Below are 24,682 nucleotides of genomic sequence, written 5' to 3'. Positions count from 1 at the left end.
ATTGCTATTAAAGTTGACATTAAAAATAGATTACCTAAATCACTAAGACTCACTAAGATTCATTATTTTATATTATTAATAAGTAATGAGATAGGTGAACGAGAGTGAACTCGTTTGAGTGTAGATTATAACCCTACATGATTTATTATATTGAAAACTATGTCTTCACTTGCAAATAAACTGTCACTCAAAGATATGTAATATACTAGATACCCGGATCGGCCCTAACTACAGCCCTAGCTCATTCAAAAGGCAACCTGTATGTATGGTAAATATTTGCTGCTACTGAATGTTCATCCTTTACACAAAAAAGAAAAGAAATTATAATATCAACGTTACTAAAATTTCTCTACAAACGTCTGATGTAATATTTTATTTATATATTTCTCATTTCATGATACAGAGGTTTTTTTCTTATATATATACAGGAAAGATCCAACAAAACAGACATTATACCCCAACACCTAACTAGAAAAACAAAAACCCCATGCCTTCTGATTTTTCTCTGTGCATGGCAATTGCTACTATCTCTTAGCTTTCTGGTCTGTAAACACGAGAAATTTTCATGCAGCAGCTTTCAATTGGTAAGCAGAAAGGATTCATGCTTTCAGCATTATGAAGTCCACATGGGCATAGGAAACTTGGTCCTGTTAGGTAAATGCGGCACATCCTGGTAACTTGCTTCTAAGTAAAGCTAATAGCTCCAGAAGATAGAATGCACACTTCCATATCCCTGATTAACATGATTAGAATTGAAAGCTCAGCAGATTTCACTTGCTCCGAGCCAAGTGCTACCTGTAACACCTGATGAAGGAGTTTCCTCTTTCAATGAATCTCCGGTGCATTACAGATTACATAACATGGTCTATTTGGCAATTCATAATAGGAACCATGTCATGTCTTGATCGTCACAAATCATCTCGAGAATCTGTAACAGGCTGATATCCCCTAAAGCGGTTAAGAGGAATCTCAAGCAACCTGGCCTCACTATCCCTCAGATCTGATTGAGCACTGGCTAATATTTGGCAGTAAAACTCAGTAATCATTTCGACTCTTACAGCGCCGTTCAATGGTCCTATCCATATGGGTTCATGGATGCTATGATGTGCAGGTCAGTTGAAAAAGTAAGGAGATTCAAGAACTTCTTGCAAGTCAAACTCGCCTCGATCTGGGAGAGGCGGAAATGTTAATTTTGGATATGACATCTGAAAGCTCTCAAGCAACTGGGTCAAGCAAAACAAGAATAATGTAAGAACAACCGGCGAAGAGAAGTGTTAATTCTATGTATCATGTGGTCACACAGATAATAAAACAACTATACAGATATATATCTGCAACTATAACAACGAAAGCAATAAAGCAGAATGACGTATTCCCAATTCAGGGCCGCATAATCGCATAGTCCAGTATGCTTTAATTACTTTAAACAACTTTAGATTACTGTGAAATTATAAACTGAAACTGGTAAAAAATAACCGTTAATTAGATTACATATATTGTTGATAATACTCTTAAAAATAACATCTTAATTTTCGTCATTTGTCATTTTTAAGAAGACCAAGACTAGGACATGTCATATCTGGCGATCCTATCATTCTGCAGATACAAGTATAAATTATACTTAATTTATAATACAGTACCAAACGTAAGTAACAAGTACAAATATATTCAATTTTGACATGCACAAAACACTCAAAGCGGTCAAAAAAGCTTTATGGTGATAGGCTAGTAGCGAAACAGGCACAATGATAATAAGAATAGGAACAAAAGAAGTACTCAGCCATATTGCCCATTTCACAGATAATAAAGCAATAAGTATTTAAAATGCTTACGTTTTCAAGTATTGGCATGCTATAAAGCTCCACAAATTTTTCCCTTAGTATCTGATTCATCACATCAACATTGCATGCATGTGTCCAAAAAGAGTCGTGCACCCCTGCCATATTTAAGGATAGATAACTTGGAACAATTCCAGAATATACAGACAAGACACATAACATTAATAGCAATAAAGTAACTACTCTGTCATACGGGCATGCCCACTGAATGGATGTATAACCTTAAGATTTACGGATAGTCAGTCATCTAACATGGTAGGTTGAGGAGAATCTTGCGTTCTAACCCTCCTACTCCCAATAAACTTACAGTTTGTTATGGACACCTTTATTGTTGCTCCACAGTAAGTTTGTGCCTGTATTAGGTTTGTTATGGTGATCCACTCTGTAACCTCAAAACTTTCGAACGAGGGGATGTATGTGATCCCCTCCAGCACAGTGCAGTAGTTTGAGGTTTCAACCAACACGCTCTTATCATATACTATCTCTAATTTATTTTTGTTGTTTCATACTTTCATCTATTTAACAGAGCTCATAAATTTCTGGGGAGCCCTTCTACTCATTGCTGTAGTTTGAGGTTTTAACTCTAATAACTCATATTATTATATAAATGATCAGCATTGACCTCTCACGAGATAATGTCAGCAAACCAACAAAGCGCGCGAATCACATAAATGCTAATGATGGACCTAAGACCTAACATCCTGTTACAATGTTCTATAACATCCCAGAAGTGCTTAATTATATGCTAATCAAGGAGCATCTAGTTTTGACTTCTGGCCAATACAATTGCAAAGGGTAACTTTTGCCGTACAATCCATAGTCGCTACAACTAATTCTACAAGCCTAATCCACAAACTCAGCCTCATCATCTAATTCCCACTTGTTAACATAATTACATGAGTGTGTTTTAATTCGCCCATTTATTTCGCTGAGCATTCTCCGGACACTCTAGAATATCTGAAGGTTTTAAGAAAGTGAATATTGAGAGTAAAATGCATCAGTGGAAACCACAAACCTGCAAAACGCAATCCAGCATCTCTGCAAGCAACCGCAGTCATCATCATGTGTGTACCATCAAGGGAGTGCACAAAATTCGGAGGAAAAGCAGTTCTTTGTTTTCTGACCTCAACCTGAATGGAGCACAATAGAAATGTCACTCAACTACACAAGCTTTTCGAACAATTGATGTGTTTAATAATGCTAGATATATCAACATACGGAGTCACCCTCACGCTGCAGTGCCAAAACCTGAAGAGAAGTTTTTATCTGCAAAATCCATAGTTCAACCAGTACTTAATTTCTCAAAAAATCCTTTTAAATATCAAACGAAGAAACGGCAAAGTATATGATCTGAATTCTATACTTCATTCATTAAAAGATGCTTGCAAACTTTAATATATAAGAAATATTAAAATGTGCTCGTAGAAGCAGAACAAATCAGCATATTTGACTTGGCAAAGAAATAGAACTTATGAATTAAAACAGCAAACCATATGTTAAGTATTATATATGTCAAATTCCGGTGATTCCATTTTAGCAACTGACTTGTTAATGGTAATAATTGCATTTTATTCGGTGGAACAGTTATACAAACTTCTTTTGCCACACCCAGATTTATCACCATTCACCCATTTTAGAGCTGGGTCAGGTCAAACCTGTCAATCATTAATTTGGAGTAGTTGATAACTTGTACTAAATTCTAGCCCGAGTATTAACAAAAACCATATATAATGTTCCGGTTGACTGTGACTTCCCTCAGATCCAGGGGTCTGAATCTGGTGCCACTTTATACATCTCTCTTGTTACAACTTATATTTTGATTTCAATAACTTATAACCTGTAGCTCTGATACCAACTGTGACACCCCCTCAGATCTGGGGTCTATATCTAGTGTCACTATAATTCCAAAATAATATATAATCCTGTAGAAATAAAAGAAAACAAACTCGACCCCCTAAAATAGGATAGCAGACAGGCTACGATATTAAAAACAGAAACAAAAAAAAAACTATTATATCCATTACACACATATATTGTTACCAGTGAGACTTCGATAAGAAGTATGACTAGCAACTCCAAAACATAACTCTGCTATAATTGAAATAAAAGAAAACATCACAACTAAAAGCATAAGTACCAAACTGAAAGTACAAACCAAAAGCAAGTACAACTTCCAACTACTACAAGCCAGTATGCTACAAAAGATAAACAGTGCAGATAATATACATAGATGAAATAATCCACTGAACAAGAGCTATAGACTACAATATATCTATACGCCTAGCTCACTGGAACTGCAACTCAAACCTCATAAACACTCTGGCCATGACGAGGCCTGGCAATAGCACGGAGCTCAGACATCATCCATGTGAAGAGACGAGAGACTCGTCGGCCTCCTAACATCCTCGCTAGTAGATGGCATCTCCTCAAACCTGAGACTCACCACATCCACAACAGCCCTCACACGGACCCTAGCATCCTCCCCAAAGTGCTCCCGACGGACAGACATTGGCCCACTAACTGAAGCCTCCTCGGCTCACCATGTTAAGTTAGAGCACGAAGCTCTGCATTCTGGCCCTTAAGAAACTCATAATCCATATGTAGCTCAGCATACCTGTGATAAGGCACAGAAGCAGACCTCCTGAGTGATACTCTGGATGCACAAGATGCCATTAAAGATGCTAGTAACTGGCGCTCAGGATCTGGGAGAACTGGCTGACGCGGCTGACAAACCGGTGCCACGGGACCTTGAACAGAATCCTTAGAAAGATCCCTCTCATACCTAGCAGACCTGCTAACAGTAAAGCCTGGAGGAGATCCCTCCTCACTACGAGTATATTATTGCATGTTTCAGTCTCATAGTGCTAGGCTCTAGCAGGACTAAGACTGGGGCTCGTAGTGAGGAGGGAGCTCCTCCAGGCTATACTGTTAGCAGGTCTGCTAGGTATGAAAGGGATCTTTCTGAGGATTCTGTTCTAGGTCTCGCGGCATCGGTTCGTCAGCCGCGTCAGCCAGTTCTCCCAGATCCTGAGCGCCAGTTACCAGCATCGTCAATGGCATCTTGTGCATCCAGAGCATCACTCAGGAGGTCTACTTCTGTGCCTTATCACAAGTATGTTGAGCTATAGATGAATTATGAGTTTCTTGAGGGCCAGAATGCAGAGCTTCGTACTCTAACTCAGCATGGTGAGCCGAGGAGGGCTTCAGTTAGTGGGCCAGTGTCTGTCCGTCGGGAACACTCTGGGGAGGATGCTAGGGTCCGTGTGAGGGTTGTTGTGGAGGTGGCGAGTCTCAGGTTCCAGGGGATGTCATCTACTAGCGAGGATGTTAGGAGGCCGGCGAGTCTCTCGTCTCTTCACATGGATGATGTCTGAGCTCCGTGCTATTGCCAGGCCTCGTCATGGCTAGAGTGTTTCTAAGGTTTGAGTTGCAGTTCCAATGAGCTAAGCTTGTAGATATATAGTAGTCTACAGCTCTTGTTCAGTGGATTACCTCATCTATGTATATTATCTGCACTGTTTATCTTTTGTAGCATACTGGCTTGTAGTAGTTGTAGTTGGAAATTGTACTTTCAGCTTATGCTTTTGGCTTGTACTCAGTTTGTACTCTCGGTTTGTACTTTCAGTTTGGTACTTATGCTTCTAGTTGTGATGTTTTCTTTTATTTCAGTTACAGCAGAGTTATGTTTTGGAGTTGCTAGTCATCTTCCTATCGAGGTCTCACTCGTAACATTATATGTGTGTAATGGATATAATATTTTTTTGTTTCTGTTTCCAATACTGTAGCATGTCTGCGATCCTATTTTAGGGGGTCGAGTTTGTTTCCTTTTTACAGGATTATATATTATTTTGGAATTATAGTGACACCAAATCTAGACCCCGGATCTAAGGGGTGTCACATTGACAGCTGGAAACAATGCTGCCCCAATTGCTTTTGTTGACACTCACTAAATATACTATTTCAAGAGTTACTGGGTATTAACACAAGATTTCTAGTCTGCCAACAGATATTCTGTCTTGTAAGCATGCAAATTGTGATTTAAAACCATATATAAGACTTACAATATGGCGTTCAGTTCTAAAATAAGGCTGCACAACGGGAAGGCCTAACGGGGTTGTCCACCGCACAGGTTGATTTTCAGAAGCAATTATCTGCAAATGTCAGTTGGTCTTATGAAATGTTCAGGACAAAAATAAAGAACTTAGCTCCACACCAAATGTTAATGCAGATATCAAGTCAAATCAAAAACCTTTGCGCAATCACCGAGCCAACCCATTGTGCCACGTGCAGCTTGAAATATCTCTCCCAGCGCAGCTAGTGTCACCTGAGAAATATATTAAAAAAAATTAATATTTGAACTTAAATGTGAAGGTGGTGTAGAAGATTCAAAAAATCAGCATCTTGTTCAATGTTTACAAATAATCTTACAAAAGCGTCAGTGTTAGGATGACACAGCGAGAGATAAAAGCCAATTATTACTTGTAATTAGTTAGCTTCCTGTTGTAGAAGGATGTATTTAAGGTATTTTTTCTAGGTATCATGTCGTCGGCTTATACTAGAGATGATACTCAGAGACAAATTTGACTACAAAAAATCCGATAAAGGAATTCTGGGAACAACTTACCCCTTGACCCAAAACTTTAACATATTAAGAGTGAGGAGTGATATGTATATCAGTCAATCTCCCAAAAGCCTAATTTGGTTTCAAAGTGATTTACCCTGTGTCAACAACTGTGTCCTGCATACTCGCCTGCAAATCATGGGGTCCCTGTGCAGTTAGGCTCTAACTCGAGACGTTTGGGCAACACCCCATGGAAACAAGGAACGTTGGATGTGGCCATGTATGGAGACCCGGTTCGTTTGTCCCCGATCCCGGAACAAACGCGACCGCAAACGTCGGCGGTCATGATCGGGAACGCTGGCAGCAGCGACCCGGAACAAACGGGTGTTTCTTGACTACTTCTTTCAGAATCAACATTGAGTGAAGGTGTTGTTTGCAGGATGAAGTATAAGAATGGTTAGGTGAAGAAAAGACGACGAACAGAATGGCAAAGATTGTAAGCGACAAAGAGCTAATGTAATGACTAAAGTCTTAATTCCTAAATATAATCTTCACTTGGATGGAGTGGAATGTAATTTGTACTCTAAATTGGGGTTTAAGGTGATGAAGTATCAAGTATGAACCACCACCATATATTTAGGAACTATTATTTTCAATGTGAACTATGCAATTTTGAAGAGTTTTCATTTACAGAAGAGCTGTCAGGAGGAAAATCTTCTATGAAGAAGAAACATTCAATTTGTAGGGATATAAAGAAGACACTGAAGTTTTGTACGTTTCAGACTTTCGATGGTTGATACATTTTTAAGTTAATGGAAAAGAAAGGTGAGTATTGAACTAGAAGCACCTTTGCCATTGCACGTTTCAGCTTCTGGCATGTACGCATTAATATATAGACATGAAACTAGTAGAAATTTTGTTTGGTTGCAATACTTCTAAGTATGTGTAATTTATAGGATAAATATAGTTTACCATTGCGAAGTTTAAAAAGTTAGATGGAGGGTGGGCCTATAAAAGATAAAACCAAAATGAAAGGCTGGCAATTTGAAAGAATTTCACAGATGGCTAACCCAAAATTACAGACAATTATTACCCGTCTAGAAAGAAATGTATAGAACAAGTAGACTTACTTTGGCAGCATAACAAGATGCACTGAATAACATCCTATCATCTTTAATATGACCCTTCTCCATTAATCTTCTTTTGATCTGCTCGCGTGCCCCAACATAAGTAACACCGTAAACTGAAGTCATTACCGTCTGCTTCACTAGTTTCCTGTTCACCTGAAAGTTGTCCTTTAGCCGAGTTAATATTAAACTAGATATCATAGCCCCATCCACACAATGTGCTTGGTGCTTTTCTTTTCTTGGGTGGCTATTAAAAGACTATATCAACAACCTGACCGATTAAGACCTTGGCTAGTAAGGCATTAGGATTGCTTGCTGGGTCTTTTTGGCTGTCCTTTTCCATGATAGCATGTACCCTGGAAAAATGTTCCACAATTCATGTGAAAAACGTTTACAGTTAAGACTTAACAATGAAGAAATTTACCTGTGAAATGAAATTAGGGCATTGCAAGTAGAAAAATACTTATCAAATTTCCAGTCAATGAACTAATTCAATGAAACCCACAAGAATTGAGTACCCCATTTCAACTAACACTAATACCAAGTCTAAATCTTCATTAGTTGCTCTCTCTCTCTAGTGGTAATTGCAACATGAAAAAATGGAAGAACCTTTGTAAAAACAATTATACACCTGATACTTCAGATTGTTTTTTTACACAAATACAATCTATGCTCTTATAAAAGTGAATATATAACAAAGATTTTGAGTTTGTTCACCAAATGCTAATTTATATAAATCTTATATCATGATCCATGCTTTAATGACAAGCAACTAATTGGCAATCATATGCAATTTGTAATTATGGTAGTACCCCAAAATTAAGCCTGGACATTATCAATATCACTGGATATAGATACCCTACCAAACACTAGGGAACTTCTAGAATTACATATGGATATTACCTTGAAGCAATCTCAGAGTATACATCTGCCGGTTTCTCTCCACCAACTAGATTGACTGCAGCAGCTTCAAGCTTGCATAAAGAACAAACAACATAGATAAAGAAACGAAAGACATTTACTCATTTAATGGCGTTTCACAATAAAATAAAAAATATGATGCATCATATACTGATTTCAAAAGACATAACTGCAATGAAATATAGACAGAAGAATAAAATGGGTCATTCATAAATCTGCGATAAATTACCAATATACATACAATGACTGAAGAGAAACAAGAAACAATACATAAATAATCCAAATTTATATGTGTCAATATTTGCTACAATCAGAAACAACACTAGCATTTTAACTCATTAGCATTAGGTTATTATATCTTTTTCATCATATATTTATTACAGATACTTTGAGACATTGGTTTGCATAATGTTTTACAGCTATAGTATCTTTACAGATTCTATATCCTTCCATCAAGAAGCATACACAACACTGCTGGGAGAAACGTACTATAAAATTGCTTAACTGACACCAATTTACTAAATCAAACCAAGTAAAAATTACATCATTAATGAGCAGAGAGTTGCAAACTACTAAAAGAATATATGGTGCTTCAAACTATTAGATGCATTACTACATATATTGCGATGCGATGCGATTTGTTTTGTCTTTCATATAAATTCAAAGAAAAGACGATGTATGTTTAATGTAATATATTTCCACCAGTAAAGAAAGAAAGCAAATTATGTGAAGATTTAAGAGCAAGCAACATACTGTATCTCTTCCCAAAGCAGCATAGTGCTGCAAGCCATTGCATGAGCCATCCTGTATGAGGAACAGCTTTCAGAACAGTTTATAGACACACAAATCAATTAGAACCTCGACTATTCAGTTAAAACAATGTAAGCACATCACACAAATTGAAGGCACAGATGTCTTGTGACAAACAATCATAAGTGGATAATTACAGTGCGCTGTTAGGATAATAGGCAGGAAAGCATTGCAGACACATTAAAAGAGGAAAAAATCAGAATAGCTGTCACTAAGACGCAACTATAACATCTTTATCAATTTAAATGCATAAAAGCTTAAAGCAATCATATAACCCTTTCGTGTCTCTATCCATATAAGCTAAAATTCTGAACTTTCACTCCGTCTGCTGAAAGATGAAATTTTATTTTGGTAAATTGCATTTATTAATCAACCTCACATTATCCTTTTAAAGGAGCTGTAATGGACCACTAAAGCCAACAATTCACTCCTTAACTTAAAATTACTATTAAATTAATAGTAATATGCCAATCAAGATTTATACTTTGACGTATGTAGCATCTGATCAGCAACTAGCATCGTATAAACGATCAAACAAGGTCTATTTTTTAAGGAAAAAAGTAACTGCAATGAGATTGGAGGCATCATGATGCACCAACCTGATGAATTGGCAGATGGGAGATTACAGTATGGGGAGATGAGCTTTTTAGGGCTTCTGATAAACTGATACATGCTGCTAAGCACTGAAAAGGATCCTCAGCCATGAGCCACCACCGACTTCCACTTAATGGTTGGTCTGCCGAATTTACTATGTCTTTCATATGATTTTCTACAAATGCTAGGCGTCCATCATACGATAGCTTTTCAACACCACATCCATACAGATTCGCTAAATGTATTTTTAGCCAATGAAAGCCCGACTTCCCCAGTGGTCGTCCTTCAGCAAACTCAAGCACTCCTCGACAGAGATCTGAACTCAGATGATTCAAATGAGGGTGCATAGGATAAGCTCGTCCTCTGAAGTCTAGATTATGAGGATAGTAGAAGCCTTCCTCGTCTTTTAATTTCCGAGCCACCTGTTCAAGTTAACACTTCCGTAAAATATAGACAACATACTTTGACAATGAAACAAAAATTTTGAACTCCGGTACTTGAAATACTGCAATCTGTAAGCATGTCATTCAAAGTCATCTACACATCACCTACCAAATAGAAACAAGTAATAGTGAAAATGAAATAAAAAAGATATATTACTGAAAGCTTAAGTTCAATGTCACATCGTAGAGAATGCCTCTCTTGGTTAACTTTTTTTGCTCTCCTTACACCCCACTTCCATTCCTTCATCGCACCTGCATCATCAGAGTGCAGCACAGGTATTGGGACCTACATCAACAATTATATTCTGTCAACATTAACAAAATAGGAGATCAATCTGTATTTATTCATTTTGATTTCCTACCATCCTCATTCTCACAAAAAACATAATCTCAGGTGACCTTTCTTTCTGCTTTAATTCTCAAATAGCTATATGAACCCTTTAGCACCTATAATATTCTGCATATATTTCCTAATATATAGCACCAATTCTATATATTACAAGAAAACTCAGGTTTTTGTTACGAATTGTCCCAAGTCAAAACAACTTGTAACATATGCCAGGAGGAATAATAAGGGCAAGACAGTAAATTCAATTGGACAATGGCAGTTTGGGAAGTCAGAGTAAACGTAAAGGCCAAAAAGCTCATTGACGTATGCATTGGACAAAAAGGAATGGATAAGAACTGGAGAGGCATTGAGATAGTCGTTCAGTATTTACTTCGTTTTGGGAAATAGCTGACCTCTCGAAGGTTTTTCATTTCAGTTTACATTGCAATAATCAGAACCATATAGCATGATTGGAGTTAATTTAAGTCGTATCTACTTCAAGTGAAGTAGTAAATTCTTCACAATTTTGTATATCCATAATCATACATCCATCTAAATAAAAAGATTCACTGATCTTTGAGATAATGATACTCATCTATCTCTACACCAGTAAAAACAAATACAAGCAGAGAGAGAGGGTGGGCGGAATATATTCAAATACAAGAAAGAAGGTAGCTTGAGTTAATATAATATCAACCACTGGGTGGCAGACACTCCATTCAATCATAGTTATCTAGGTTGCCTATGTTATTTACATATTCATCTCCTTCTAGATCCCTAAGTTAGTTAACAGATCAACTGGGTCTTCTCTTTTATCCATCTAAACTCGGGTCAAACTTACTTGAAACCAATTGTTCTAGTCTTCTAGACATAATGGCAACCAATCTGAGTAGGTCTGAGAGAAGGAGAATTTGTTTGTGCAATGCATTTCCAGGTCACTTTTTATTATTGTTATATCAAGTCAGATCTGAAATATAAAGATCACCTCGGCAAATAACATATTTCTGTCTATTTTTTTAACTGATAGTACCTCTTCTAATAGTAAAAATACTTAGGGACTGAACCTCAATGATAATTGTCAAGGGACTCAAGTGATCCTGCCACTAATTAAAGGACAATATTTTTTTTTCTCCTATTTCTATGTGGTTAGTCTTTCAACAATTATACAATGATATCATAATATTGGTGGCTTTAGGAAGACAATCTTGTAGAATTTGTGGTCCTCCATTATCAATTAATATATTAGGCAACAGGAATACAATAGAGTTAGCAAGAGAGATAGTAATATAATATAGAACCAACTCTTCAACATGGAAAGAGTTTCAGGACACTCACATCTGCACGATTAACAAGGCCAGCGATGTTACCCCCTCCAGACCATATCTTTTCGACCACACTAAGCACTTTCCTGTTAATTCTCCATTTTGTGTTCCCAAGAGTGTCCAAAGCCTATTCACATGCACAAAAAATAAACACAATTTACATAATTAGCCAGATCTAAACATTGGTCTAGCTACCTTTTAACAGTTTAAAATTTTAGTGAGTCATATGCATCACATAACATCATTTTTAGTGAAGTATCCGGATTAAGTTTTACATTTTTATTTTTATTTTCAAAATATTCAAAGTATTTTTAGCACATTCGAACAAACTTAACAAGTTACACCCAACAGTAGATTAAACATCCATAAAGTTTCTTCTATTATAGTTATCACCTCATAAACATTTTGCATTTGCTTTGGAGGAACACCTTTAACAGCATCTTGTTGATGTTTCGATCCATGAGTACGCATGAGATAAGAAGGTAAGAACATGTAGCCACCTTTGTCATACCTGGGGTGGAGAATTTAGTGATAAAAGGCTCTGTTAGTAAAGTTTAATAGTCCAGAGTTACAAACTAACTGTTTTTGTATTATTTCGGATATGGTAAAATGCTAAATACATTCCAAAACCGAGGCCCACTACAATTAGCCATCAATATTAGCTTAGAAAAAAATCATACCCTCTCCACTTTTTTGGAGGCACCAGCATTGGCACATAGGGAATTATCATATGCTTAACCTGCATTTCAAAAATAATTGGTGAGTAAGATATGTTGTATGTATATATAGAACATCACACATGTACCCAGTTGATACCAACTATAAAAAAAATCCCACCTTCCAAAAAAACAAATATTAAACAGGTGTGACACTTATAATTTCTTATTTTTACTTATCAAACAATACAAGTATTTGCTAGGCAAACATATACCTTTTCAACATTCTTCAATAGAATAGTTCAAATTTATTAATATACATATGAAAAATAAAGCATTTAAGAAGGTTGTCAAAAAACATGAGAAAGATAAAAAGTAAGTTAAAAATTTTAGATTCAGGATGATTACATATATTTTATTTTATTTAACGACAGGAAGAAAAATGTAAATAGAGCGTGTCTCGAAAAAACATGTACCACCAAAGATAATATCTGCAAGGAATCTATAAATTCAAAAATGTAAAGGATAATAACTTAATGTTGAATATTTGTATGTAGCTGTAACAGGTAAGAGCATAATAGATAAAGGCATTTCTGGCTCACAGTGTTTTCACTTCCGGCAAGAACCAAGGGATCACATTCTACAACTCCATAACGTTTCCCAAAGCTCTGCCTACAAGGTCAAAGAAACACACTAAAATTACAACTCTCAAAAAAAAATTATTTGCAAACATGATTCATCATACTCAAATAAAGCTACTCTCTTAGAAGATAGATTTTTTAACCTGTATAACTCTTTTAGACAATTTCTCAACCAGAAGTAATTTATTAATTTCCGCATATTATATTTCTGTTATGATATCAGTGTAAAATTAGCAAGTGCTAATGAAAAGTAGGAAATCTTTACCCTGGATCCTTTGGTACAATTCTAAACGTATGCCTAAATGCAGGACGAATATCAGGTGGGGCATCCACTGACTGGCTAATGGGAGGTTGTACCCAAGCTGTTTCTGTTAATAACTCTATCAGACGGCATCCCAACTGCATAAAGTAAAAGGAAACAGAGACTGCTTTATTAGTGCATCACTACATATAATAAATACACAATCTAATAATTGTTCTCTAGCAATTTCTTATTCATTATTTACCAAAGAATAAATGTCAGACGACACATACCTTAGCCTGTTTATCTCGACCCCAAGACTTGAAATCTTCATTTTTGACAATCTTCCGTACCTCATTCGTTCTTCTCTTTTTCATCAAAGTTTTGACACGCTTCCTCAGTACCTCTGTCTCTATACTTGCATCTTCTTCATCTGTTGTTAAAATCTTACCTGTTTTCGATTTCTTAGTTTTGTCCAGAAAACTGTGGATTCTAACCTGGAAAAAAACTCGCCATTACATTGAAATTTCAGTAGTTTACCGACGAGCTGACCAAAACAAAAATAAAGCATACATGCTGTACCATCCAGTAGCAACATGCCTTTAAGACCACTAATATCTTTAAGAGCTGACGTCAACACTAATTATTACGAAGACCGTATTGAAATCTATTCCGAGCCAGGACATTCAACTAGGTCTGCTTTATATGAGCAAGCATAAAAAATCATAAAAATAGTTTGTTTGTTTTTTTTATAAAAAACTAGCTGTCATTCTTTGATAAGATACAAACACGTACCAAAAGCCCTTTTTTATTATTACCAGATAGCAATGGCCTAGAACTATCATTTGATAAACTTCCTAGTTAGAAGGATATGCATTTCATTGCATTCAGCTAACAAAATTACAATCCTGAAATAATTGCTTTTCCGTTTAAGGCAGCAACAAGCTATTTAACTACACTGCCACTAGAAAGCATACATTAGACGGTTCCCACTAAATTTATACTACTAACGACAAGTCTAGCAAAGAATGAAACTAATAGCTAAATTCAATATGTCGCATAATTCCTAATATTCACAATTCTCCCACTGCATTTACTATTTACGAACCAATCATAAGTATATCAAATTAACAAGCGACAAACAAAGCCACACCTCCTGTTCAATAGCAACGCCAATCTGCACAGCAGCTTGAACAACTCTAACAAACCTCCCTTCCCGCCCTGTCATCAACAACGCCATCATCTTATGCATTACAATGACCGCAATCTTATCCGCCGGCAAACAATCAATACACGGAGCATAAGCCGCCTTATGCTTCCTCGACTTCTGCGACTTCTGCTCCTTCAAAATCGCGTCTCTCAACGGCTCAAACCAACCTAAAAACAACTGCTTCACATACGGCAAATTAGGCGCTAATTTCTTATCACACATTTCCCTCTCTAATTCCCTGTACTCCTCCACCATACTCTCCCACGCCTCCGTCTCCGCCTTCACTTGCCGCCTCCGCAGCCTATAATACTTCCGCCTCTCCATCTCTTTCGCATCCACCTTCACATTTCCGTTATCTTCGTTATATAAATTGCGCATAACGAAATTCGTTATCCACGGAGGGTCCTGAACAAACACTCGCTGATTCTCATCCTCCTCGGGGTGCGTGCTGGGATCGTACGTCACCGTCGAGACACGGCTCGTGAACGGAGATAATTTCGGCCTGAATTTCAAGTTTGCGATTGAGATTCGGTGTGAGGTGAATATAATTGGGCGCCATGGAGAAAGAGGATGAGCTCTAGGGCTCGGAGATGATAGAACTAGAGTAGCCAGGTTTGTATGTATATGTGTGTGTATAGGTTTCTGTGTGTTTAAGAAGATAAGAGACGAAGTGAAGTGAAGAACATAAACCCTGTGAAGTTAGAACCCTATTTCTGACTCACTTGGTAATTTACATGTGGTCGCTGTAATTTTTTGGACGACCGTTTTCTTTAACCGCGGGGTAAAATTGACAACTGCTTTGTGTTCTGAACGTTATTTGAGAGTTCATGAAAGCTTTTGAATGGAGGCCCAGGCCCGAAGTATGTGCAAAATTGTGCGAGTAAATTACTCAAGGCCCAGCTTATAGCAGGCCGGTTGATATCGGTAGTGGCCGGGTAGCTAAAAAAAGACATCTCGGTCTAATCGACATCAAGGCCAACATTCCAGAGAGGGACTCCTTATATGGAGTTACACAGTGCGCCACTATAAATTATCAATTTTATTATAAATTCTGTTATAAAATACATATAAAACGTGATTCTAATATAGAATACTATAAAATATATCTATTTTAAGTAATTTAACACTTGAAATTTGATGAAAAAAAGTATATTTTCGAAACTGATTCTACAACAGAATAATTCTGGATGATTATTATTCTGTTATAGAATCATGTTGAGATATTGCATAATTTTAGATGATCTTTGGAATAAAAAAATTGTATAACTTCGTTTTCGGTTTAATAATCAAAATTTGCAATTATATTTCATAAAAAATATAATAGAATATATAATATATGTATATTTATAATGGTGTGTTACGTAACTCTATATAAGAGGGTATGCTATGGAGTGCTACCCTCGATATCAATATCAATCAATCAATATTAATCAATATCAATTCAATCAATCAATATATTCTAAATTCCTGCTAGAGCTGTCAATGGAGCGAATATCCGGTCCGATCCCAGAGCTAACGGAGCAGATATGGATCATCAATATATTCTAAATTCCTGCTAGGGCTGTCAATAGAGCGGATATCCGATCCGATCCAAGAGCTGACGGAGCGGATATGGAAAAATTCGATCCGAAAAAAATCCGATCCGGAAAAAATCCGATCCGATATGTATAGGATATGGATTTAATATGATCCGATCCGAAAATAATCCGATCCGACTTTTATTTATATATTTATTTATTTTGTTTATAATTATATATATTTATATATATAATACTTAACTAATATATTATATATAAAAGTAAATAAAATAAATTAGACACTTGGGTGCGGTCCGGGGCTTCAAGTTTGCAACTCTGCATCATTAGATCATTAACTGGCAGTGGCTTTCTTGGTTCCTGGTTTACTGCTCACCAACAGAAGTCATAATTGCATTCCATAAATCCATTATTTTATTTTAAGTTTCCTTTAAACACTTGTAATGTTATAAGTTTTCAAAGAATAGGTTAATATGTGTACTGAACTGATGTGTGTTTTATATAACTTCGTTTTTTAAATTTTATTTTATAATACATATTTGAATTTTCCTGCGATCCGAAAAATCTAAATATAAATATTGGAATTTTTTTTCTAAATATACATGGAGCGGAGCTCCGATCCGAAAATCCGATAATCCTACGGATCCGAATATGGATCATGTTCTAAAAAATCCGTGTATAATCCGATCCGAATCCGAATCCGATAAAATTAGATGGATCAGGATATGGATCAAGGGTTATCCGATCCATCGACACCCCTAATTCCTGCTAATTCTAAATTCCTGCTAATGCCCTATGGATCTTTTCCTGATCCGACCTGGGAGTTAACCTCCCACAGCAGCATTCCTCTTTCTTCTCTCTTTTTCAAATTTCAAACTAGAACTTCAAATCATCTGAGTCAGTTTTACATCCCACGTTTGTAGGCACGACTTTCATTTTCAAACTACTCTCCATCTGCACATTATCGATGTATTCAAATTTATTTCCATCTTTTATTCTTTGTTTTTGAATTGTGGTGATCCGCCACTTTTTTCAATTCGTTTCTCAGTTATGGTAGCCCATAATTTCAATCACTATCTCCTCCTTCGATTTCAGATTTCGACAGACCGGTGATCTCAATTTCTTCTCATTGGTATTCATATTAATATTTTGATAATGATTCTTCTTGCACATAGATTGCTTGCATCAGTTTTGGCATGTCATTAACCATGAATAATGTCAGTTCGCATCTTCTCCATCACGTTTCATTGTGTGACAGTGGTGGTAATTTTTATTTTTGTTATTGAGATTGAGTTCTAACTGGTGGCAGGTCGTAAACGCCTCCCTTTGGGTGTTGTTTCTCCTTCATCTGTTAAAACTGGTGAGCAAAAGTGGTCATTACGGTTAATTTTGCTAGCAGCATTTTAAATAACTAATTTTTAGTGTTGTCAGGACAACGGAGATGTTATTCACAGTCTGATCCTTCTTATGCACACGACAGAGTCCTGCTAATGAGCCGTCTGCTATTCGTGAAAATGTGGATCCGAATAAAGCAACCATAACAGAGCAAACGTTGGGTACATAATCGTTCCTAACTTCATCACTTTAATATCTCAATTCTCACACATATTGTTTAATAGTGATCATAATCGTACTTAAATATTTTTGATTTAATTTTTTATATATGTACCTGAGTTTTTTGTTATCAAAAATTGACAAAATTATCATGATTGATTTCTTTGTATCTTATTTTATAATATTTTTCACATTACAGAGCATACTTTATCAGGTTAATATTTAATACTTTCTCTCATCAGTAACTATTTAACTATTAGGAACTAATCCTTTTTTTTGATGTTGCAGGTGAGTGGTTTTCATGTATCTACTAATTTCACGCCTCATATTTTAACAATGAATGTTGGAGAGGTAGAATAGTTTTAATACCATAAGTGTTTCTCTACTTATTTATGCTTTTGGAGTTGTTTTGCTATAAATGAATTCTGATTATTGTTCCACCGTACTACTGTGACATTGTTGCTACAAAAAGATTAGTGGCTTATATAGTGATCATTTGTTTCTTCAGGTATTGCCTTCTGGTATGCCAAGTTACTCGCTTTGCCAAATGGTTCTATAGTTGAGGCTCCATTGTCTATATATTTCATAATCCACATTCAACCAGAGCTCCCTCGGAAAAATGCCTCATTCAAGGATTGTCCACAAGACAAATGTTACAGCTACACGTGCCACAGCTGCTGAACAATTGGATAGTGGGAACATACCTCCTCGAAGCAAAAGAAAGCCATGTTTTGATGCGGAAGATTTGGTACTGATTGTTGTTGTAAAAAGATGTGGTGAAGGTAACATCTTAATCCAACGTTTTGCACATTTTTTGCACTGACTTGAATCCTAATGAAATTGTTTTGTTCTTCTAATTTACAATTTTTTAAATATTTACTGATGTTTTATTATTATTATTATGCTAATATTGTTTTACTTTTGTAAATCTTGGTTTTTTCTAATAGCAGGTTAATAGATAGCAATGTATGGAACATTTGATATTTTTCTATGCAAAGAAACCAAATAAAAATTTTAGCTAAAAATAAAAAGAATCAATAAACGTTTTTCATTGTTACGTGTGGTATGTGTTGTTAGGACCAATTGATCTTCTTCTAAAAATTTGGAGTATGATTTACTTATAAAAGATTGGAGTTTTTAATAATTAATTCCAACGACATTGTTATAATTTTGTTCTTCATGAGTTCTGCCATTCAAGTTGTTGTCCAGATCATAAGGATTCTATCTTTTTTCGTGCAGGGACGTTTAAATATTTTGTCCCTTTCTGGTTCGTTTTGATATATAACCACTTTTCTGTGCATTTTTTTCAAATTGAGCTCTCCGCACTTCTTATGCTCTGTATTAAGTTTAAAGATCTCAGGTATTCCTTTTCACATAAGATATTATGTTCTTACTTTGATTTATCTTGGTCACTTGGTGCTTATTTTTCATTGTGGAGGCAGTTGTATCATGCAGTTATGGCCTTATAAGGCCACGATTAAAAGATGCAAGTTTTCAGTTTGTTCTCTCCTAATTAGTGTTCTGACGCCAGAGGCGTGCTTTTTGAGTTGACAAGAGAAGGAAGTGGTTGATGTGTTGAAAAATATACACAAGTACAACTGCCTTTTTCAAGGTTGCTTCAATGGGCTTCTGCAGGTAGTTTTATTGATCTTTATTCTTTGAATTTTGTATTCTTAATTTAGATCAAACACAATATCATTAAGAAAAATGGTTATTTATTCTTTGAGGTCATCTCTTGAATAATTTCATATTTTCATTTATAAGTCGTCAAATTTTCAAGTGACAGCCATCCCATCTCAGTGTAACTTACATTTTCAAATGGCAGAATTTGGATCAAAGCCTTTCACCCTGGCCACAGTGTTGTGGTGTAGCAAGAATCATCAAACTATACAAACAAAAAGTGCTGGTGTTTCTCTCATTAGACGGTAAGTAGGCTTGGATATACTGTGATACTGCTTTGGATAAGCTATTGTGTTAGGCAGGTCATTGGCTGCAGTCTTTGATTTCTACATAAAACTCTAAGAATAGATTAAATAAGTCAGTATCAACTTTGATAACATTTATCTTTGTCGTCCAAAGATAAAATATATTTTTCTGTTTATAAGTGGTTTTTACAGGTCAGAACTTTGGCAGTCTGGACAAGGAGGCATCTTTATTTGCTTTTATCATTTTTCCTAAAAGATTAACATTTTTTCATACAAGAGGCATGTTGATCTTGCGGTCACATGTTTCTACATATATGCTGTTAGAAAAGTCTATAAATGAAGGTTGGCAAGTAGAGCAAGAGAATGCATGTAGTCTCGGCTCTCAAGTAAATTGACCATGATTTCTGCTCTATTACTTAACTTATGTTGGATTTCTTTAGTGCTAAAGATTTGTCTAAAGTTTTTTTATCTTGGTCGAACTCTAACAAGGATCATATAACTATGCATGATCTAGATCATGCTTGGACTTGGATTTGGGCTTTTCTCCTCATACTCAATCTTTGTGAATATGTAGAAATCTAAACAAACCCGGTTGACTTGGATAATGCAGGCAGGAGGATGAAGACATCGTTGGGGTAAACCATGGTGCTCGAAGAAAAGGATGATATAAGATTTTGGAAATTCATTATATTACCGTATGATTTTATTTTATTTTAATTTTGTTATGGACAATAGGCAAGCAAAACAACGAAATCAAGCAGTGTTGTAGTGTTGTAGTAGACTCATACGTCTATACATGTTAAGCCGTCGATTCATATTAAGCTGTTAATGTGATAGTATAATCTAATAGCCAAGTTAATTTGAATTTTCAAATTCATATTTTTAAATTGTTAGTAACTCAGAGAGCAATTAATTTTGAATGACGGACAGGGATTGACACAGTGTTTCGATACTCTTACAAATTATTTTAGTTTTAATTTTTTTGAATAAAAAATTAAAATATTTAAATTTTTATATATAAAAAAATATTTATAAAACATAAGTTATAAGTTATGATTCTTTTCAAGATTTTAAAGTATAGTAGTTTTAACGAAAAAGAAATTGAATTTCTCATGACAAGTGGGGTTTTCAATTAACAACGAGAGTAAAATGTGAATAAACTCAATTTTTATTTTGTAAAGTTTGAAAGTTTAAATATAAAAAATTATTTGATAATGATAAAAATCAAATTTAAATTTGTCCATATTAAATAATTATATACATATACACACATATATATACTAGCTTATAACCCGTGCAATGCACGGGCGGTTATAATATTTGCTATTTTATCATATATATTTTAACTTAAATTAATATTATTGTGAGAATAAAATTATGATAGAATAATATGATTAAATAAATTTTTTATTTAACAGATGATAAATTCCTAATAGTTAATTTCGTCAAATGGCTAATTAAAAATTAGATTAAACATATATATGTTCTGAGAATGTTAAAATTCGTTTTTTTTTTCATGTTATAATTTAAGGAGATCTATAAAATCAGATATAAATCAATCAATCAATCTTTTAATATTTCGTTATTGATAATTAATAACATGGTATGTAACATATTAAGTTAAAAAAGACACGTAAAACCAAATACCATCCCATCACACTAACCTATATGATTCGTTTAATAGATAATAAAAAATATATTATAACATGTTATAAATTAAGGAGATTCGTGGGTCGAATACCAACCGGCTCATCGAATCGACTGACCCTGACTAACTAAATTTTTCATGTTTCGGATTTGGATTTATCAATATAATTGTATATTATAGATTTAAAATATTACTTTAAGAGTGAGTCCATTAGTGTATTTAAAAATAATGTTAATGTATTTTGGTTGAAAAATGTCACAAGTTATTTATTAAATTATATATAATAATATCATATTTTTATACATGTAGCTCCTGTTAATTGTAGAAGATCCATTTTTTAGTTAGAAAATATAAAAAAGATAATGTGTTTTAGTTAAAAAAGTAATTACTATATGTCTCGATGTTATTTTAAATGATGGAATTTTTTTAGTTAGAAAATGGCCCAAGTACCGACTGACCAAAGTTAAAAAGAGCAGTTGTTATGTCGTCCAATATTAATTTTTAAAGATTGAGATTTTTTAGTTAGAACATTTAAAAAAAGATAATAGATTTAGTTAAAAAGATAATTGATTATATAATTAGGCCCCATAATTTGGTCCAAGTACCGAACGTTTAATGTTTCGACTTTAATAATATAGTAAACTAATATTATTGTGAGAATAAAATTATAATATATGTAGCCCGTGTTAATGGTAGAAGATCCGTTTTTTTGTTAGAATATATAAAAAAGATAATGTGTTTTCGTTATAAAGGTAAATAATGGAGTTTTTATAGTTAGAAAATATAAAAAAAGATAACATATTTTAGTTAAAAAGAATAATTGGTATATAGATAGGCCCGCATTTTAACCCATGTACCAACTGACTAAACTTTTAATGTTGTATAAAATATCGATGCATATATATTTTTTAAGGTTTGACTTTAGTTTTTGGTATAGTCAAATATATATTTGTTTTATGTTTTGATTTGTTTATATTTTGTTTGAAACTTACTAATTTTGTTTGAAACCCGCTAATTATAAAAGTCCGTATAAAAGCCCGCGTAACGACCGATCAAATTATTAATGTTTTGACTTTAATAGTATCAAATAATATTTTTTAAGGTTTGACTTTAGTTTTGGTATAGTCAAATAGGTTTTATATTTGTTTTATGTTTTGATCGTAGATTTTTTATGTTTTGATTTGTTTATATTTTATTTGAAGCCTACTAATTTTGTTTGAAGCCCGCTAATTATAGAAATCCGTATTGATTTGTTTATATTTTGTTTGAAGACCACTAATTTTGTTTGAAACCCGCTAATTATAAAAGTCCGTATAAAAGCCCGCGTACCGACCGACAACTCAGGGAAACATCTACTAAGAAATTCATCTTGATTTAAAAAATGATGTGCTCAAATGAAACTGTAAAATATATTGTTACAAATAAATTTACTATGCAAAAGGTAACCTTTGTCCAAACACAATATCATAAAGTTTTAGAACACGGTTACCCAGATATATTACTTGCCCCTGGAAGCTGTTCGCTTAAGAATTCATTTGGATAGATAATAATGTATATGAAGGCAGATCTCATACTGCTTCCTTGGCCATTGTATATCTCGAAGAGATTAGGCGTTTAACCGTCAAAAGATTTGATCTTTGTTAAAATGTTGAACGCGGGTAAATTATTTGTTGTGCTCCACCTTGACCATTAAATCTTCTCTCCATTAAATTGCTGAAGACACTTAATTGTTTTTTTTGTTTAAAGCTGATTTATTTGACATCTATTGATGTTTATTTGCGTTTGTCATTATAATCTTTCCTCTATGGTAATTCTCCTGATCTCGCACTTAATTTCTAATCATGAGATCCCTAATATTCTCAAATTTTAATCAGGCAGGAACCATTTTATTTGACTTAATAAATACAAAATTAAACTTTCAATCAAGAGATTAATTAACACAAATATGCATCTTCTAAAATATATAAATCACACTCTACTCCTAAGATGTTAACTACTTACGGGAGAGTTGTTCAACACTAATATTCTTAATCTAATTAGACACGAGCCCATCACTCCTAATCACACATACTTTAAACACAATCAAATTGCAAAATTACAATTATAAACATCCAATTACTGCTATACATATAAGTGTGTTCAAGTTAGAGAAGGAATGGATTACGGGAGATGAGTAGTTGTCCCAAATTGCCTCAAATATGTTTGGTTCCTCCGCGTTCCTCTGCCTCGTGAGGGGTATGGAATTCCGATGCCTGAGAAAACCGAAGGTATGCGCAAGGGTTCTGACTCCAGCTTTAGCTATAGTACGTGTCTGATTTATTTTATTTTTTAATTTGATGTGTCTGATTTAGTTTATGATTTTTTTTTTGTTTTGTTTATGCTTTATTTGTCTGATTGTCTGAAGCCCAATAATGGTAAACCCGTGTAATGAACCTGGATATAAGCCCATTTACCGACCGACCAACCAAACTTTTAATATTTCGGCTTTAATAGTACTAGCCTTTAACCCGTGCGAAGCACGGGCGGATATAAAATTCATAATTCATTAATTATAATTTAAATTTTAATATCATTTTAATAGTATTTTAGAATTGATGAATTGGATTTTAACCCGATTATATTTACCAACTGATTATATTTTTTGGATGACTACAAATTATACCAATGTCGGTTTATTATAATATAGTATATAAATTATATTTAAAAGAATAATAGTGGTGTTTTTATCCTCTACTACATCTCAAGTGTTTGTAATTTAAATGGTATAAAATTCTTTAATGTTGTAATATCAAGAGAAGTTTACATGTGATAGACTTGTAGTTACAACGGAGATGACCAAACCAAAATTTTGTACGACTACAAATTAAACCTATGTTGGCTTATTATACTATAGTATAGATAGTATAGTATATATATATATATATATATATATATATATATCGTATGTAAAAAATATAGATATATTTTCTGAATTTCCTTAGACAACACCAAATAATTAAAAGATGAAAAAAATTATATATAACGACTCATATAAATAAAATTCTCCTCACACAATTTGAAAAGTTAATCATGTTTTTTTAATTAATATTTAATAACATTCTCATACATAGTTATATATTCAAACTTGGCATTAACTTTTAATATAATGTAAATAAACTATTAACACAAAAAATAGTGAAAAACACAAGATTGTGTTAACCGAAATATAATACTATTACAATTAATTTTTTTCGTAGAAAAATAAAATCAAATTACCGTGTGCGAAGTACGGGCAATATTACGTTGTGAACCAGCAATGAACCTTCATCTCTAATTGATATAATTTTTT

The 24,682-nt window shown here is 34.3% G+C and overlaps 1 protein-coding gene and 1 long non-coding RNA gene across 7 annotated transcripts; one reads left to right on the top strand and one right to left on the bottom strand.

The window, feature by feature from the left end:
- Positions 1-262: 262 nt before the first annotated feature.
- On the bottom strand, positions 263-15,363 carry LOC108221548 (DNA-directed RNA polymerase 3, chloroplastic). The gene is made up of 19 exons (XM_017395418.2): positions 14,636-15,363; positions 13,776-13,979; positions 13,507-13,640; positions 13,203-13,272; positions 12,625-12,683; positions 12,338-12,455; positions 11,958-12,071; positions 10,452-10,580; positions 9,857-10,273; positions 9,201-9,251; positions 8,430-8,500; positions 7,798-7,882; positions 7,530-7,682; positions 6,088-6,162; positions 5,900-5,989; positions 3,057-3,104; positions 2,854-2,968; positions 1,833-1,936; positions 263-1,223 (listed from the first exon to the last, which is right to left on the bottom strand). Exons 1-19 carry the CDS (start codon positions 15,068-15,070, stop codon positions 1,113-1,115), a joined length of 2,583 nt encoding a protein of 860 aa, XP_017250907.2. The 5' UTR covers positions 15,071-15,363; the 3' UTR covers positions 263-1,112.
- A 1,537-nt stretch (positions 15,364-16,900) lies between these two features.
- LOC108220558 (uncharacterized) lies at positions 16,901-20,560 on the top strand. 6 transcript variants are annotated; one of them, XR_001806754.2, is made up of 9 exons: positions 16,907-17,359; positions 17,537-17,587; positions 17,659-17,783; positions 18,070-18,132; positions 18,290-18,563; positions 19,021-19,141; positions 19,224-19,416; positions 19,607-19,706; positions 20,317-20,560. It is a non-coding gene; the product is annotated as an uncharacterized LOC108220558 (long non-coding RNA). The 6 variants fall into 6 exon arrangements; XR_001806758.2 differs by having other exon boundaries at positions 16,901-17,359; positions 17,650-17,783; positions 19,021-19,416; XR_010291796.1 differs by having other exon boundaries at positions 16,901-17,444; positions 17,650-17,783; positions 19,021-19,416.
- Positions 20,561-24,682: the final 4,122 nt, after the last annotated feature.

The sequence above is a fragment of the Daucus carota genome, chromosome 5, assembly GCF_001625215.2.
Source record: "Daucus carota subsp. sativus chromosome 5, DH1 v3.0, whole genome shotgun sequence".
Classification (NCBI taxonomy): Eukaryota; Viridiplantae; Streptophyta; class Magnoliopsida; order Apiales; family Apiaceae; genus Daucus; species Daucus carota.
Note: the sequence above shows the minus strand (reverse complement) of the source record. Positions and strands in the feature narration are given on the sequence as shown.